At 49.6% G+C, this 18,114-nt stretch overlaps 1 protein-coding gene across 1 annotated transcript in view; it reads left to right on the forward strand.

Annotated features, from left to right (window-relative positions):
- Positions 1–352: 352 nt before the first annotated feature.
- Positions 353–18,114, forward strand: part of BPI (bactericidal permeability increasing protein) — a 32,540-nt gene continuing 14,778 nt past the window's right edge. The window contains exons 1-9 of the mRNA XM_036902303.2: positions 353–555; positions 3,261–3,375; positions 4,673–4,801; positions 6,281–6,442; positions 7,665–7,728; positions 10,815–10,878; positions 12,434–12,525; positions 15,513–15,689; positions 16,759–16,818. Coding sequence (XP_036758198.1) covers positions 426–555; positions 3,261–3,375; positions 4,673–4,801; positions 6,281–6,442; positions 7,665–7,728; positions 10,815–10,878; positions 12,434–12,525; positions 15,513–15,689; positions 16,759–16,818 — 993 coding nt within the window. The 5' untranslated portion in view covers positions 353–425. The remainder of the gene's footprint in view (positions 556–3,260; positions 3,376–4,672; positions 4,802–6,280; positions 6,443–7,664; positions 7,729–10,814; positions 10,879–12,433; positions 12,526–15,512; positions 15,690–16,758; positions 16,819–18,114) is intronic.

Consider the following 18,114-nt stretch of genomic DNA (forward strand, 5'->3'; position numbering starts at 1 on the left):
ATGCAGTGCTTAGGGAGGGGAATGATGCCTAGAGCCAGAAGTCTCAACTACACACACATGCACACACAGCACACATACATACAAACATACATACTATACACACATACACATGCCACACACACTCAAACACACATACCACACATATACAGGCACATACATACACATACACACACATACACATATACACAAATACACACTCAAATACACACACCACAACACACATGGCACCCAGGCTCCACTTCCAGTTGCCTCTGGGGCTGTGGCCCCAACTACGGTGGGGACTGCAGGCAGCCACCCTCCCCCCTTCCGCCCCCACCCAAGTTCCTTCCTCCTTTCTCCTGACTTGCATTTACCCCGCTGGCTCTTTATAGATCCCTGGTTCCCCTCCAAGGCCTGGAGGCTTGGACAGTTTGGAGGAGGAAGACATGGCCAGGAGCCCTGACAACGCGCCATGGTGGGCAACCCTGACAGTGCTGACCGCCCTGGGCACAGCTGTGACAGCGACCACCAACCCCGGCATCGTGACCAGGATCACCCAGAAGGGCCTGGACTATGGTAATCATATGCCTTCCTTCCCTCCTCTTCACCCCAAGGGGCACTTACTGAGCGAGTGCTGTGGCAGCTGCTTAAATTCAGCACATGCGAAGCTCACAGCTCCTCTGACCCCTGTCTTACATATGAAAAAACCGAGGCAAGTTGGGCTGCCCAGGGTCACAGGTTGGAGAGCCCTGGGGTTGGAGCCCTGCTCTGCAGGATTCCGAGTCCAGTGCTCATGCCCCTAAGCGTCCACATGGCTCCCCTCCTCCTCTACCCAGCTGCCAGCTCTGGCTCCTACACCTTTCTAAAGCCTTTCCTTCTAAAGCTGGTTCTCAGGACTGCCCTTTGCGCCTAGATCTCTGACTCAGTCTTCAGCATGAGCAGAGCTCAGGCCCACGAGGAAACTGGGCAGGGGGAGGCGGAATGTGAGGCGGGCTCTTCTTAATGGTCTCCCCCAGGGCAGAGCCTTGCCAGCCATGCTGTGCACATGATGCACCCAGAGGACCCAGAGAGGTTACCCCAGGGCACTCACGCAGGCCCAGGCAAAGGAGAGAGTGGCATGAAGCAGCTGGCCTCTCAGATCTATGCCAGGCACTGTGCTAGGCGTGTTACACTCTCAGTCTCCTTTCGTCTTCATTTCTAACCTGGGTGGGACATAACTGTTCCTCGTAGCATTTACAGATGAGCAAACTGAAACCGGGAGAAGCAGCTGGGGAAGTGGGTGGCCTGGATGTGAGCCCTGGTTTTGTCTGATGTCCCCGGTTGCAGCTCCTCGATGCTGCCTCTCAGTGGCAGATAGATGAACTGCAGAACGGTGGGGGATAGCCAGCCTCAAGAGAAATCAGACCTAGGAGAAAGCAGAGCCTCCTCCACCGGTGTATCTTTGGGGGAATCAGGGCAGGACTCAGGGGGACCTGGTGTTCCATCCCTGAGTTCCTACCCCAGCCCAGGCAGGCCACCTCTGAACCCTAGGGGTGCACACAGAAGGCTCCGTCTAAGTTAAGAGAAAGGAATATGGCTCTGCTCTAAATCCAGCCAGAGCTGAGGCTTCCCAGGAGCAGAGGCTTGGGCTCAGCCTTTAAGCCCAGAGGTCCCCGTGGCTGGTCACAGCAGCCTCAGTTTCCCTTCTATTCACGCCCCATGTGGCCACCACAGGGGGTTTTCTGAAATGCAGCAAATCTGCCGATGCCCCACCCACTTACCCTATTCAGTGGTTCCCTAGTGCCCTCAGATGTCCTGAGCCCTTGGCATGGATTCAAGGTCCTTCAAGACCTGGTTCCTGCCAACCCACAGATTCTGGCTGTTCCATTATTTCTTTCCCCTCCAGTCAGTGACTATGTATGCATAGTTCACTTTTGAACCCCCAGAAGGCCTGTTACCGGGCCTATTCCCATTCTCTGGGACCAGAAGGCCTGGATCCAAATCTTACCACCATCCCTTGTCAGCTGTGTGACCACCTTTCTGAATTCTAGCTTCTTTATTTGTCAGTTGGGAGTGGTAATGGTATCTACTTCCTAGGATTGTTCAGATTCAGTAACTTAATACATGTACAGAGCCCTGAACAGTGCCTGGCACAGAGTAAGAGCTTTATAAATGTTGATGATGATGATGATGATGATTTCCTAATTGGTTCTTGGAAAACAAAAAGCCTAGAATGTCTCATCTTACTACTTACTCCATCTTAGGTAACATGTTTGTTTTTTAATTGGTTTTCTGATGCTGTTAGCCACATAATAACTGATGGTAGAAATCCTGACATTCGGACATTCATTCATTTATTAATCCAACAAATAGTAAGTGCATTCTGGTATTAACTACCAGTCACTGTGGCAAGTATAGGAGATATATTTGTAATAAAACAGACATTGTGGTGAGTATAGGAGATACATTTGTAATAAAACCGACTCTGGGGGCCTTATATTTAGTAGGGGAGAGCAATATTAATCAAAAAGTCACACAAATAAGTGTGTAATTACAAAGAGCAATGGGAGCTTCAAAGAAGATGCCCACAGCATCATGAGAATGACAGCCAGGAGGACTGTTCTTGTCTGCTGAATCAGAGAAGTCTCCTGGAGGAAGTGATGTTTGCTGACTATAAGTGGATCAGGTAAAGATGGGAGGGAAGGTTTTCTCAGGCAGCAGGAATGGCACATGCAAATGTCCAAAAGCCCAAGAGATAGAGTATCTGTGAGGACACAGCACAGAGAAGGGCACAAAATAGGTGTCCAATAAATATTCATAGGATGCATGACTGGGTATTTGAATGGGGTGATATTTTAGGCCGCTAGTTGGCAAACTACAGCCCACAGACCAGATCTGGCCTGCCACATGTTTTTGTATGGCTCATGAACTAAGAATAGCTGTCACTTTTTTAAATGGTTGAAAGAAATGAAAAGAAGAATACCATCTCTTCTGTGAAATTCAGATTTCAGTGTCCATAAATAAAGTTTTATTGGAACACAGCCATACCCATTCATTTGCATATTGTCCATGGCTGCTTTTCTGTAATAACAGCCGAGCTGAATGGCTGTGACAGAGACAGTATGACCCACAAAGCCCTTTACAGAAAACCTTAGCTGACCCCTGACCCTTACTTTGAACCTTCCCAACCGCACTATCCTTGCTATGGACAGGGGTGAGGGTCCAGAGTCTGCCCTGCCTTGCCAACCCGGGTTCACAGGCTGTGCATCTGACCTGCTCTCTCCTCTGCTCTCTCCCCTCAGCCTGCCAGCAAGGAGTGGCTGTGCTGCAGAAGGAGTTGGAGAAGATCCAGATTCCCACCTTCTCAGGAAACTTTAAGATCAAGTATCTTGGGAAAGGGCATTACAGCTTCTACAGGTGAGGCCTGTTGAGCTCAGGCCTCAGTATGCAGGACTTACAATTTTCTGGGGCCACCAAGACCTAGAATTGCAGAGCCACAAACTCCTAAATTCAGAGGTTAGGATCCCAAAGCTAGTGTTTACACCATCCAAGGGGATATAATGCCCCAAGCTGAGCATGGTGGAAGCCACAAAACGGTCTTTCAGTGATTCGTCATGACTCCCAGTGTGTGTGTGGGCAGGGGGAGGGGTGTCATGAACCCCCAGTCTCATATCAGGCCCGTATATCAATTAGGATTTGGCGGGGGTGGGAGGTGGGCAAGCACAGAAAGGCCAATCCCAGAGGGCCTAACCAGCATTTGTTGGCTCAGATGACTGAGAAGTTCCTGGAGCAGTCAGTCTGGCTTCGGTTTCAGCTTGAGGCAGGCTCCTGTCGTTGGACCCTGTTTCTCTCTTGCCACCTCTCAGCATCAGTTCCCCTGGGGGGAATCTAAGTCTCAGGTAGGGTGTCCCCTCGAAGAGGCAGGAGGGCCACCAGCATCTCCTCAGCACTCCCGGTCCTGTGGAAGGAGAGTACCTTCCCCTTGCAACTCAAGAAAAACCCTGAGACTCATTCTGATAAGTGCATGTTAGGTTATGTACACACTCCTGAACCAGTCACTGTGGCCAGGGGCAGGGGAGTAGAATCCACTAATTAGCTTATGATCAAGTCAAAAACTCCACCCCCCGAAGATGGAGGTGAAGTTAACATTCTTTGGAACAACATGGAATGGATGTGGAGAGGGGTTTCTCCAAAATAAAAATGCAGTTTCGTTCCCACAAGGGGGTATGAGTGCCATAAACATCCTCTACAGAATGCTATACACTTTTGCATTGAACAGATATTTTTGAACACCTACTATGTGTCTGACACAGCAGGTTTTGCTGCAATAATGAGAAAGAGGCAGACACATTCTGCCCTTTTAAGAACTTGCGGCCAATGAGATTACATTGTCTATTGTCATTGATCATCACACACCTTGCAAAGCAGAGATGACTGTGCCCATTTTACAAATGAGGAAATGAAGGCTCAGGATGATTAAGTGACATGCCCAGGGTTACACAATAATAAAGAAAGAGCAAGACACAAATGCAGATTTGTCTGCCTAGCAACTCTGCCCAATGCCCACAGAGTTCCCAAGGCTGCTCCCATAGCTTCTGGATTCTCCTAGAATGGGTGTGGTAAAGGGGTGAAGTGAGGGGGTGAGTCTGCATTCATCTTTAACTGACTCCTCATGTGGACCCCAGGAGGCTAATTGAGCATTTCTTCTTTGCAGTATGGTTATCCATGGGTTCCAGCTTCCCAGCTCCCAGATAAATTTGTTGCCCAATGAGGGCCTTCAACTTTCCATCAAAAATGCCAATGTCAAGATCAGTGGAAAATGGAAAGCACGAAAGAATTTCATGTGAGTTTCCAAGCTTGGGTTTGTTGAGTGAATGAGTGGATTCTTGGTGATATTTGGAAGGGATAAGAGACAGAGCTCAGGAATGCCCAATTTTTGTCTTGCCCATCTCCACTTGTCCCCAAAGGGTTCCTGGGGGACTTTTTCATGTAAGAAGATCCAACACAGCCTTTTGTTAATAGCTGAGCATTTGTCCACATCACAACACAGGACACTGGCAAAACGAAGTTGGTGCATGTGGCTTAGGATGGAAGGCCAAGTGGGATCTTTAATTTATCTCTTTATCCAGTAGCTCTCGCTTATAGCAAACCATCCAATGCCAGTGGCTTGAAACAACAGTCATATATTATCACTTACGTATCTATATGTAGGTGGGGTTCAGCTGATCTAGGCTGAGCTTGGTTTAGGTGGTTCTGCTCCACATGTACCTCCTCCTCCTCCTTCTCGGACCAGTGCGCTACTCAGAGCATATTCCTGGTGATGGCAGAGATGCAAAGAGGGTGACGAGAAACATGCAGGTCCCCTTAAGGCCTAGACTCAGAACTGGCCATGGTCACCTCTATTCCTGTGTCGTTGGCCAAAGTAAGTCGCATGGCCAAGTCCAAAGTCAGGAGCCTGGAAACGCACCTACCTCCCCCTAAGATAGGCAGTGCCAAGGGTGTGGGTGCAGGGAGGGGCGACCAACTGGGGCAAGTCATCCAAACTCCAACTCTGAATCTAAATACTGGGCTCTCCCAAGAGCGACCCTGCCTACTGGTGACCGTGGCTCAGACTGGCAGTCACTTTGGCAACTTCTCCTTTGCGGAGAACCCAGGGGAAAATGGAGTGGGAGGCGCTTTGGTGTGGAGAGGGCATGAAGCTGCCCCCACTCACAAGGCCCTCAGGGTCTGTCCATTTCCTCCACAACCAGAATTGCTCAGTTCTTTACTCGGGCTCCTAAGTACCTATCATTTCATTCATTGATGACAGAAAAGTAACACTTCCTCACATTAGGGAAGAGTTGACAAACTACGTTCAAGCACACTGTCTTATCCAAACCTCATTCATCCCTGAAGGAGTTATTGACCCCATTTCACGTATGTGGATTCACTAATTAAACTCACTGTCCCCAAACACCCAGTTTTTTAGTGGCAAAGGTGATGTCCCACTGCTGGCTCAGAGTCTGGGTGAGGAAACTCAGAGAGGTTCAGAAACATGCCTGAAGGTACACAGCAAAGGCAGAGGTTATGGAAGTGGGTAAAGGCAGGGTTATTCCAGGAAAACATGGGTTCAGACTTCAGGCTGGAGTCCTGGTTCTTTCACTCAGCTGCTGTGTGACTTTGGGAAAGCTGCCTCCCCTCTCTGAACTCACCCGGAATGGGGATGATAGCAGAACCTCCTTCCAGCTTTGGAATGATGCTGTGTAACGTATGATCCCAAATGATTTGAATGCAGCGAGGAAGAACATGCTTACTCCACGTCTTTTCTCTTTTCTCCCTTCAGCAAAACCAGTGGCAACTTTGACCTGAGTGTGGAGAGCATCTCCATTTTGGCGGGTCTGAAGCTGAGCTGTGACCCGACCTCGGGCCACCCCACCATCGCCTGCTCCAGCTGCAGCAGCCGCATCGACAGTGTCCACGTGCACATCTCAGGAGGCAGCCTGGCGTATGATCTCCTGGGGCTGTGGATGTGGGAGGGTCTCAGAGATAACTTTCCTAATCATCCCTGTGTTCAGAAAGCATCCTGAGTACCACCTGCATTCCAGGCCTTGTTCAGAGGCTTCGGTACAGGGCAGGGGCCAGGGGCCCGCAGGTCTGCAGACACCGTCCCTGCCTCAAGGAGTCACTTGTTCATTCAACATTCATCCAGCAGCTTTTACTGAGCACTTATTATGCACCAGGCTCTGGGCTAATCACTTTATGGGCACTAAGCTGTACAATCCTCACCACAGATTTGTAGGCATTCACCCATTCATTTAACTAATGTCAATAAGAATCTGCTATGTGCCAGGCCTGTGAGATGTGATCAGGAGACAGCAGTGGCCAACAAAATTGAGCAATAGCTAACATCGATTAGAGGCCTGCTGTGTACCAAGCACTGTTCTAAGCATGTGAATTACCTCATTCAATCCACCCAATGACTGATGACATTACTCTCTCATTATCCCATCTTCAGGAGAGAAAACCAAGGCACAGAAAAGATGTGAAATAACCTGAGTTTTCATACCTAGTGAGTGTTGAGAAGGCATTCAGTCCAGGACTGTCTGGCCCCAGACTCTTAGCTACATGATCTCTGTTGTCTAGAAGCTTCCAGCCCAGTGGGGAAGCAAACATTAATCAAATCATTGCATTAGTGAATGGCTCACCAAGGATTATGAAAGGATATAATAACTAAGAAAAAAAGAGACAGAAGTGCTTTGAAATGCACAGAACAGGGTGATCTGACCTAGACTGGGGGCTGGCTAGCCCTTCCTTGATGAAATGACATTTGAAATTGAGATGAAAAGAATAAGTGAGAGTTAATTAAGTAGATGTTGAGGACAGAGGGAACAGCACATGAAAAGGACCTGAGGTAGGAGGAAACATAGGACACAGGAGGATTTGGCCAAGTAGTATAGCTGAAGGGCAGAGAGGGAGGGGAGGGATGAGGAATGAGGCTGAGACTGGGCAGGAGCCCCGCCAGACACCTGTTAAGGAAATAACTTCATAAACTTCTCTGTCACTTCACACAGAGGGCAGGGTCTCAGTGTGTGCCATGGGGATCAGGGACAAGTGTGCCTTGGCCTATTTGGAGGTGGGAGGAAGACTTCCCAGAGGAGGTGGCCTCATGAATATGGCCCAGGGACACCTGGGATGCCTCATGCATGTCCCCTTATGTCAATCTCCAGGTGGCTGATGCAGCTCTTCCACAAAAAAATTGAGTCTTCACTTCGAAACACCATGAACAGCAAGGTAGGAGGGGCTCAGAGTCAAATCACTGGTCAGAGTGGGTGGTGCCCTTAGTGTCCACAGGCCTCATACACCACTGGACCCTCCTGCTCCCGTGCCAGGGGACTGTAGGCAGTCCTCACAGCCATTTGAAAGCACACGTGCGGCTCTACAGATCAGTCACGTGTATTTTTCAGAGGATTCCAGCGAGAGACTAAGTCAAGGTCACATCCCTCACCCACAGCAAAGCTCCTTCCTGCAGAGAAACAGCCGCTGGCTCCCCACCCCTCTTCCATGGCCCTCCGGCCTCCTTTCCCAACCCCCCCCTCACCCCAGGCTCCCTTGTTGGTGCCCCCCTCAAAGAAAACGTGCCATTGAGGAAGCTGCCAGCCTGGAGTGTGACTGAACTCTTCCCTGAGTCCAGAACCAGTACAGAAGGCATGCGCTGGCCAATGTTCCCCAGCCCTGCCTCCCCCTAACCACCCACCGAGCCAGCTTTTTTACCTGAGAAAAGGACTACTAAATGGCCTGGGTTTTTACTAATGAACCGTCAGCTTCCAGGAATGCCCTGAGCCTACTTCAGAAGCCAAGTGAGCTGAGGGCAAGGGGGATCCATGGAAAGTTCTAGGCAAGGGGGTGAACCAGCCAGATCTGTGGTTTAGGAAAATTTCTCTGGCTGCCATGAGAATGACTGGCATGGCCACGAGTGGGGGCAGGGAGCTGCAGGGAGCCGCAGGGAACCCAAGAGGCTGCACTGTCTTCTGGGTGGGAGACATTGGTTTCCTGCTCAGGGGCACTGATGACATGTCTAGGGAGACATCCGTCAGGTCAGATCATCTATCTGAAGGTGATCTGTCAAAGTTTAAAAACCAAAAAATCAGTGCACGGTTGTCAAAGTGCATGACAGAGGGGGTCACAGAATGGGTTGTAGAGTCATAATTTCTGAGTTTTAATTCTGACTCCAGAGTCTGACTTGCTGGGTAATTTTGAGCCAATCACTTGATCTTTCAGAACCTCAGCTTCACCATCTGTAAATGGGGACATTAGTACCTTCGCCACCAAGCTGTTATAAGGATTACTAAGTGTGCTCACCCACCAGCTTGGCTGACTCAGTCCAACTGTCTTTGTAGTTAAGTAATAGTGTGAAGGAAGTGTTCGTGTATGTTTGGAGTTGTCATGGGTCAGCAGCATTGGAGGGCGGTGGCCGAGGAACAGGCAGCCCGGGTGTCCAGCTGCCAGGTGCTGCCCCCACACCCCTGGGCCACTTGGACCAGAGGCCCAGGCTCCTCAGAGGGTGACATTCTTGGGACATCCAGAGTCTTCTGTGATAGAAACACACCCAGGAAACCAATTTTCTCCCTCCGTCATTTCTTTCCTTCCTCTTTCGCTTCCTCCCTCTGTCCTTCATTCCTTTCCTCTTTCCTTCTCTCCTCCCTCCATCCCCCAAATAAAATAACTGACTGACAGAGGGGAAGGAGAGAGCGAAGTGTGGAGGGTGCCCACTGGGAGGGTGGGGGGCCAGCCCTGAAGAGTAAGAACCAGAGGAGTCTGGCTGGGATGTGCTGGCCTTGGGGGCCTGTGGGCCACACACGGGGACAGTTGTCCAGAAGGCAGCTGGGGCCTCAGGCTGGAGCTCTGGGGAGAGGTCTGGCTGCAAACCAAGGTCTGGGCAGTGGCCACATGTTGGGAGCATGGAGGAGGTCACTTTGCTTGGTCCCCCAACCCCCAGGCCAATGCTGAGATGAAGATTCAGGTGCAAGTATTGGGAGGGGATCCCAGGCATGACAGCAAGGGGTGGGGAAGGGAGCCGGGGACAGGAGCATTACTGAGTGGACTACTGCTGTGGGAAGCCAGGGCTCAGCCCCACGGGCAACTCTCAGAGGAACCGTGGGGAGCACACCTCAGAGCTGTCCCAAAGAGGCTGAGGAAGCTGGGTATTTATCCACCAACTCTCACCCCTCTTTGGTTGGGGCGATTTCTGGCACTGTAACTCCTTGACACGTGGGAGTGGAGAAAGTCCTCACACAGAGAGTTGCTGGGGTGTGTGGGGAGTTCCACCAGGTGCACATGACCTCCAGGTGGACCAACTGCATCCTTAGCAGGGGCCATGAGGGTGCATCACTGCATCACATGGTTCTGGAAGAGGCTGAGCGGAAGGAACAGGACACCAGAAGGAAGGCCCCAAGGAGCTGACATTTTCACTGGGAAGAGGAGCTCACAGGGTGTCTGGGGAAGAGTGAGTAGAGGGATAGGTGGAGTGCAGGGAGAGTCCTTGGTCAAGGGACGTTAGAAGGAGCGTTTCTAGGAGACAGTGGTCTGCCATGCCAGGGGCTGCCCAACAGTTAAGAATTCCAAGGACTGGAGAGACTCAGTTGGATTAATGACATGAAAATCATTTTCAACTTGCGGAGGAGAAACTTGGTGAAGGTAGGGGCTTCTCTGACCATCCTCCTGACTGTAATGCCTTCCAGTTAAGGAAGCCAATGATTTTAACTCTGTATTCCAGTTATCTATTGCTTCAAAACAAATAGCTTAAACTATATCATCATGATGAGAAAATAGAGGTCTAGAGAAATGAAGTGATTTCCTCATTGGCAAAATCAGCATATGACTCAGGTCTTGTCAGACTGATGCTTGTTCCCCTATGAGTCACAGAGGGGTTTGGGGAGGGCTTCTTTAGCCATACACAGCAAAGATGAGGGTGCCCACCCAGACTTAAGCAGAGGGCTGTCCCCTGCTCCCAGACACACAGATGGATAAGCTGACCACTGACCACCTGTTGTGTGTTTTCTCACCATCTCACTCTGCAAAGGATCTGAGACAGCAAAAACAAACAAAAACCACATTAAAAAATAGAAAACATAAAAATCCATCAGGAAAGTTCCACACCAGGGCAGGAAACAAAAATGCAGATATGCAGATCAACAATCATAGACAGTTACAAGTTCCAGTGCTGAGCATCCTGGTGGCCAAAGAGAGAAGGGAAACGTGATTAGTTACATGATTTTCAAGGAGACATTTGAGGAAAGCAAAACACATCCAGATCATTATTCCCAAAGGATATTTTCCTACAGGAAACCCCCACTGATCACTTCTTTGGTTCTCCCCAGATCTGCGAGGTAGTGACCCATTCTGTGTCCTCCAAGCTGCAACCTTATTTCCAGACACTACCAGGTGAGAGCTGGGTGGGGCCAGGGGGCTGGTATAGAAGAGGGTGGAGCAAGGAGACAGGGAGAGTGTGATGGGGCCAGAAGTGTCCCAGACAGGCCTGGGTCTGGGTAGGAATGGCAGAACCCTTGGACACTTGGGAGTGGAGAAAGTCCTTATGCAGGGAGTTGCTGGGATGTGTGGGGAGTTATAGTAGGTGCACATGATCTCAGGTGGACCAAGTGCATCCTTCGCAGGGGCCATGGGTATACATGACATGGTTCTGGAAGAGGCTGAGTGGAAGGAGCACACAAGATTATTCTTGGATGGCAGTTGGCATTGGAACCCTATCAGGCCAGGTGCTTGTGGCAGGTACGGAAATGAGGTGGAAGAGCAACGCACACCCACACACCCCTACCCCTGCAGGGGCCAAATAACCAGATGCTCCCAGCTTCCTGAGGCCAGACACACATGACTGGCCTGAGCTCTGAGGCTGGTCATCTCACCTCTCCAGGCCTCTGTTTCCATATCTTTAACATGGGGCCAATATTCTCCATCCCCAAGTGGCTGGTAAACTGTGAGGTGCTGCAGTGGATGGGGGACGACTCTCTGCCAAGTGATCACCATGTGTCATGTACCCAGTAGGACTGTCCCCTCCCAGCCTCCCAATATCCCCTGAAGTTGGTGTATCCTTCCAGGTACATCAGGAAACTGAGGCTCAGAAAGCAGCCATGACTTGCCCAAGGTCACAAAGTCAGTAAGAAGCAGAAGCAGGATCCAAATGCAGGTGTTCTTACTCCAGAGCTTGTGCTCCAGACTGTCCCCTGGGCTCCCTCCCTGTGGAGCCTGGCATGGCTGACACATGATATATACCCACTTAAGATGCATTCCCTTCCCCAGGCTCTGCCCCAGCCCCTGCAGAGACCATCCTGGGCGTGTCTAATGCAGTTGCACTGTCCAGGGTTTGGCCTCACCAGGCAGGAAAAAGAGTTTGGCTTGAGTCCCAGCTCTGTCACTCACCAGTTGTGCCACTTTGGCCAAGTTACTATTTCTGAACCTCAGTTTCTTCCCTTCTAACATGGGAAGGAAGGGCTAAAGGAGGGATTAGCATTTATTTAATTCTCATTGATTACTACTGAGAAACAGAGAAACCTGAGCCAGGCTGGGCTCAGCCTGGGGTATTATCACTGCTAATAAATGATCCCCTGGCTTTTGAGCCCCTAACCACAAAACATCTGGGAGGTCACCAGTATAACCCATTCTACAAATGACCGCAGTGGTCTGCAGCAGAGAAGGACTTGTCCGAGGTCATATAGAGTTCAGTTCAATCCCTCTGCTCTTTGAGCTTGTGTTTCAGCCACATTTCAGAGTTGTTAGAAGAAAGAAAGAGCTGATGTCTGTGAAAGTGGAGCAGGGGGTTTGTTTTCCTTTAAAGGGAGTTCAGGGAAGGCTCCCTGGAGGAGGTGGGGTGGAACAGCACTGTGGTTCTTGATTCAACATTAGGGGATGCTGACCCTGTATCCCAGGCCCCAGAGGTGCTGCCATGAGGAGCCAGCTCATGATCTACCTTCTTTCCACCTAGTGACAGCCAAAATAGATAATGTGACTGGGATCGATTACTCACTGGTGGCCCCTCCAATAATCACAGCTGAGAACCTAGATGGACAGCTGAAGGTGAGACTTACACCTGACACCTTTGCCGCAGACCCTCCCGGGGCTCTGCATCACCCTTGGAAACAAACCTTACAGTGACTCCACCCCTTCCTATCTGTTCTCACCCTCCTTCCACACTCCCCTCCTCATCTTCCCCCTGCTACAGTCACGCTGGCCTCCCTGCCATTCCTGAAACTATGCTTGCTCCTGCCCCAGGGCCTTTGCACTTGCCATTCCTTCTCCCAGGATGCTCTTACCCAGATATCCACATAAACACTCCCTTCCTTCCTTCAAGTCTCTACTCAAATATCCTCTCCCTAGACAGACCTTCCCAAACTGCTCTCACTGACATTGCTCCCTCCCCTGCTCCCACTTATCCTGCTTTATTTTTCTCAGCAGCACTTATTTTTAACCCCCCAACACACACACACACACACACACACACACACACACACACAAGTCTGTCTCCTCTGCGACGAAAGGAAAGGGGCCATTATTGCTTTATTCTTGACTGTATGAACAGCACCTAGAACTCTGCTTGACATATATGAGGTGATCCATAAATATTTTTCTTGGCTGGCTGGCTGGCTGGCTGGCGATTCATTCATGCCACCTTCCCCCTCACTCACCACCCTCCAACCAGACACACTGGCCTTGGACTTCCTCAACACATCAAGCTTGTTCCTACCTAGGGGCCCTTGTCCTCTTCATCCCCTCTGCCTGAACCCCGTTGCCTCCCATCTCCCCCTGTCCCCCACTGGCTTCTTATACTCCAGGTGGGTCTGTGCTCAGCCCAGAGCAGCCTTCCCTGATCACCCCACTGGAGCAGGTCCCACGCCCAGAATTCCTCTGGATGTACCTTATTCAGTCCCTCCACAGTTGGTGATGGCTTTGTTTGTTTATTGTAAAACACATTCAATGTAAAATAAAAAAAGAAAGAAAGAAAAAGAATATTTAGAAACTACAAAGGAGCCAAGAAATAAATAAATGAAAGGGAAGGAAGGAAGGAAGGAATGAAGGGAGGGAGGGAGGGAGGGAGGGAGGGAGAGATATTATTCAAATATTACAACTCAGAGATACGCACTATGACACACAAGTTAGATCCCTCTGACCATGCAATCCTTGTCTGTGCCAAAACACTAGGCTCACACGTGCATAAAAGAGGCAGAAATACACACAAAATGACATATATAGGTATAGATTATTATTACATTTATTATTATATATTATATATAGTATATTATGGTTATTATAGGCATAGACACATTCACACATTTACGCAAGTCATGCATACTTTTACAACTTTTAAAAACAGAGCAGTGTCATGTGAACATCATTCCATGAAATGTCCCCCTGTAGCCCTTTGGCTGTGGGGTCTTTCAATAGACAGCTTGCAATGAGGCACACGGACAGTGCCCCCTTCTGGAACATTTGGACTCTTTCCATTTTTTTCCCACAAAAGTAACCAGAGCTGCCCGGAACATCCCTGGAGCTGGATTCCTCAATACCCAATTTTTGAATATTACCTAGAAGTAGAATTGCTGAACCAAATGGTAGACTTTTAAAAAATCTAAGCAATACAATGGAATAAAGGATTAGAATGATACATAACTATCCCTAGGCATTGAGAATGGCCTGTTTACTGGTCCCTGGGGCTCCTGCCCAGAGGTAAGGGTGGTGGTCAGCCTCCCAGCACCCTGGTCCTCACACTCATGTACACTTCCGTGAAAGCCCATCTAGTTTCGCTGACAATCTGCTTACATGAGTGGGTACCCGCTGCTCTTCCATTTGCTATTCTCACCCAAGGACATATATTAGAGATGGTTCCTGGGTGGTACATAGGTCCACCTGTTAATTTTATAAAAGGTCTACCTATTAATTTTATAATTTATAAGAATTGTACAGTGTTATGTAATGTGACTGTCATGGTCATTAAATTAAAATTTTTTTTTATATTTTTATTTTTTTAAATTTTGGTATCATTAATTTACAATTACATGAAGAACATTATGTTGACTAGGCTCCCCTCTTCACCAAGTCCCCCCCACATACCCCTTCACAGTCACTGTCCATCAGCGTGGTCATTAAATTTTAAGTGATGGAATGATTCCGTTACAGAAAATATTATACACTCTCCCCTCCCCACCACCCAAATTAAAGAAATGTTACCATTTTATTGTATTTGCCTCTGATTTTTTGTAGATGAAACCTTGTAGAAATAAATAGCTGAGGCCCCCTGGGGCACCCTCTACCCCTGAGGGACTCACACTGATGACACCAGTGTGTATCCTTCTTGCTTGTGTTTTTTATACTTTCACTATATCTCCGTATGTGTCTGTAATTCCTATATAGTATGGTTTATAGGCCTTTAAATTTACATAAATGGTATTCCACCATATGTATCCATCTACAATTTGCTTCTTTATAACTCAACAATATTTTTTTAGCTAGATAAATGATCTGCTTTTGCAGCAAGTTGCCAAATTGCCCTTTATAAGCATAAACATAAGCATATATATTCCCCAGCAGCCTATGAACGTTCTTACCCAAAACTGGATAATATGGGTTCAAAATACACACACATTTAAATGGTTGCCTCTTTAAAAGTTTGCAAGTTTGATAGCTGAAACCAGACAAACAGAATTGTACTTTTAGTAGAATTTCTGTGCTTATTTGCAAGGTTGAGGCTGAGCCAGTAGAGTGGTTGGGAGTGTGTTTGCTGGACTCTGGCTGCCTGGGTTCAACTCCTGGCTCTGCCACGTACCCCCAGAGTGACCTTGGCCCTGTCACTTCCCTTCCCTGAGTGTCACCACACGCCCCTCACAGGGTGGGTGGGGAAGGCACTTAGAAATCAGCACCCAGGGGACATCTGATGTTATTGTTAGTTTCCGGCCCTGGCTGTCTCCCCTGTGAATGCGTGGCTGGTGTCCTGGGCCCACTTTTTCCTGGAATGGAGACATTGCATTATAATTCCTCAAGAATGCCTGGGCTCATTCTGTTGCCCCCAGGGGGAGTTTTTCAGGCTGGCCCACCGCAGCCCCCCTCCATTTGCCCCACCGGCGCTGGCCTTGCCCCCCACCCACGACCGCATGCTGTACCTGGGCCTCTCCGACTACTTCTTCAACACAGCCGGGCTCGTGTACCAAGAGGCTGGAGTCCTGAACCTGACCCTCACGGACGAAATGGTAAGGCTGGGCTGGGGGTGGATGTGGGACGAGCGCAGGACTCAAGCGCTGCAGACCCTCTGGGTCTGAGTCTTTGTTCACACTGGGAGGTCAAGGTCTGGATTCCAGAGTCAGACAGGCCGGAGTCCAGATACTGGCCCCCCGCTTTTCTAACCAGATGACTCTAGGCCAGTTACTCAACCTTTCAGAACCTCAGTTTCCTCATCTGCAAAACACCCATAACAGTTTATTTCTTCAAAGAGTCATGAGAATTAAATAGATAGGAATTCATGAGAAGCACTCCGTACGGGCTTAGCCTGCAGGAAGCACTTGATGAGTAATGAAAGCAGCAGCCAGCATGGAGTACTTGCCCTGCATCAGGCTCTGTCACCACCATTCACCATTATTGGCCTCACCTTCATTGCCTCTGCCTATATATTCCTGAGTCCTGCTCTGGGCCTCAGGTTACCCAACTGTAAAGTGAGGAAATGACTATCCTCTCCAGAGTCCAACTGCAACCTGATGCCAGCCTGCCCACCAACCACACAGAGTCCTCCCATGCTGCTCCTGGAAGAGGCGCCCCATTCTTCCTTTCTGTAGGGCCACCAGAGGGATGCTGTGCCCCACCCCCACCCCCCACCATGTTCCCCTGTAGAAATAAAGACCACCTGAAGGAAAACTCTTCTGGGTAAGGGAGTCAGCCACCTCACTTGCATTTGGCAGAGGCTCAAAGGCAGGTAGGGGGAGGGGAAGCTTTACAGTGAGGAAAAGGGAGGGTCAGACATGCTCTTACGGAGGCAGGGAGAAGCTGGCTGTGGACTAACAGAAGCTGGGCATCCTATGTGATTGGTTTGCGGAGCACAGGTGACTTTTCCGGTGCAGAAAAGCAGGGAAGCTGGCACTGATCATGTCCTGACTGTTCTGGCTGATTGCTGCAGAAAGGGTGGGTCAGCGCCAGTGTCATATATTCTATTGTCTATTGTCTGGCCATCGTCTGTATGTTCGTCTTCCACTGCTCTTATGGAATTTGCCCACCCCCCAATCTAGAACATAATCCCGGAGACCCTTTTCTCTTCTTTCCATGCTACAGATTCCACAGGAATCTAAATTCCGACTGACAACCAAATTCTTTGGGACCCTCATACCAGAGGTAAGGAAGGGCCTGCTCCCCTTTGGGCAGCTCATGAGGCAGCCTGGGGGTGCCGGGAGGAAGGGGCTCTGCTGAGTGGCCTGAGGAGAGCCCCGTTCCCAATCTGGAAGCAACCCAGCCTGAGTGAGTGGGAACAATTTCATGCAGCCTATCGTCAGTGCAGAGAAAAGCTCCAAGCGCCCAGGCGCCCAGGTGCAAGGGCAGCTGCTGGGCCCACCCATTCAACGGACATATATTGGGTCCCACCATGCCCCGGGGGCCCTGCCGGGCGACCAGCGACGCGAACCATAACCCTGCCCTCTTGGAGCTCCAGTCCAGTGGAGAGAGTAAAGTATTATTCAGGCACCCTGAAAAATTCGCAAGAAAATGCAGACTGAGGGGTTGCCTGAGGGGGTTGCCCAAGGTCATGCAGACAGTGGGCAGGAAAGCTGAGGTGGGAACCTTGGTTGAATGAATGAATGAATGAATGATGAGGCCCACAGGTTGATGCTGTCACCTTAGACAAGGTGGCCAATGAAAGCCTCTATCTTCTCAGGCTGCCATCACAAAATGCCACAGAATGACATTTTCTTGAACTACAGAAATTTATTTCTCATAGTTCTGGAGGCCGAGAAGTGCAAGATCAGGTACCAGCAGATGGGGCTGCTGGCGAGGGCTCTCCTCCGGCTGACAGAGGGCGACCTTCTTGCTGTGTCCTGGGGTGGTCTTTCCTCTGAGCGCACAGAGAGAGCAAAGCAGGCTCTGGGGTCTCTTCCTCTAAGGACACTAATCCTATTAGGTCAGGGCCCCAGACTTATGACTTCACTTAATCTTAATTACTTCCTTAGGGCCCTACCTCCAAATACAGCCATGCTGGGGGTTACAGCTTCAATTTATGAATTTGTGGGGATACAAACATTCAGTCCTTAACAGTCTCTCCAGTGGTGGCACTTCCAGAAATTTCTGTACAGAGGACCTGGTGTGGGGGAGGTGTGAGTGGGGAAGCAGGGATTTATCTCAGAGCTTCTTTTGCATAACAATCACATTATTTTTCTGAAACAGTTTACCTGGGGCGGGGGGATTGGAGGCATGCTGAGATGCGAATGTCAAAACCCTTCTCAGTTCCCTTGTGTCCTCACCACTGCTCTCTGAGGAGGTGACATTTGAGCTAAGACCTGAAGGAAGGGAAAGAGCCAAGCTGGGAAAGAATGGGGGGACAAGCATTCAGTAAGAGGGAACAGAGAGTGCAAAGGGTGTTAAACAGGAAAACAGTGGGTCGTATTTGAGGAACAGAAAGGAGCCTTGTGTGGCTGGAGT

Source organism: Manis pentadactyla, chromosome 5 (genome assembly GCF_030020395.1).
Source record: "Manis pentadactyla isolate mManPen7 chromosome 5, mManPen7.hap1, whole genome shotgun sequence".
Lineage (NCBI taxonomy): Eukaryota > Metazoa > Chordata > Mammalia > Pholidota > Manidae > Manis > Manis pentadactyla.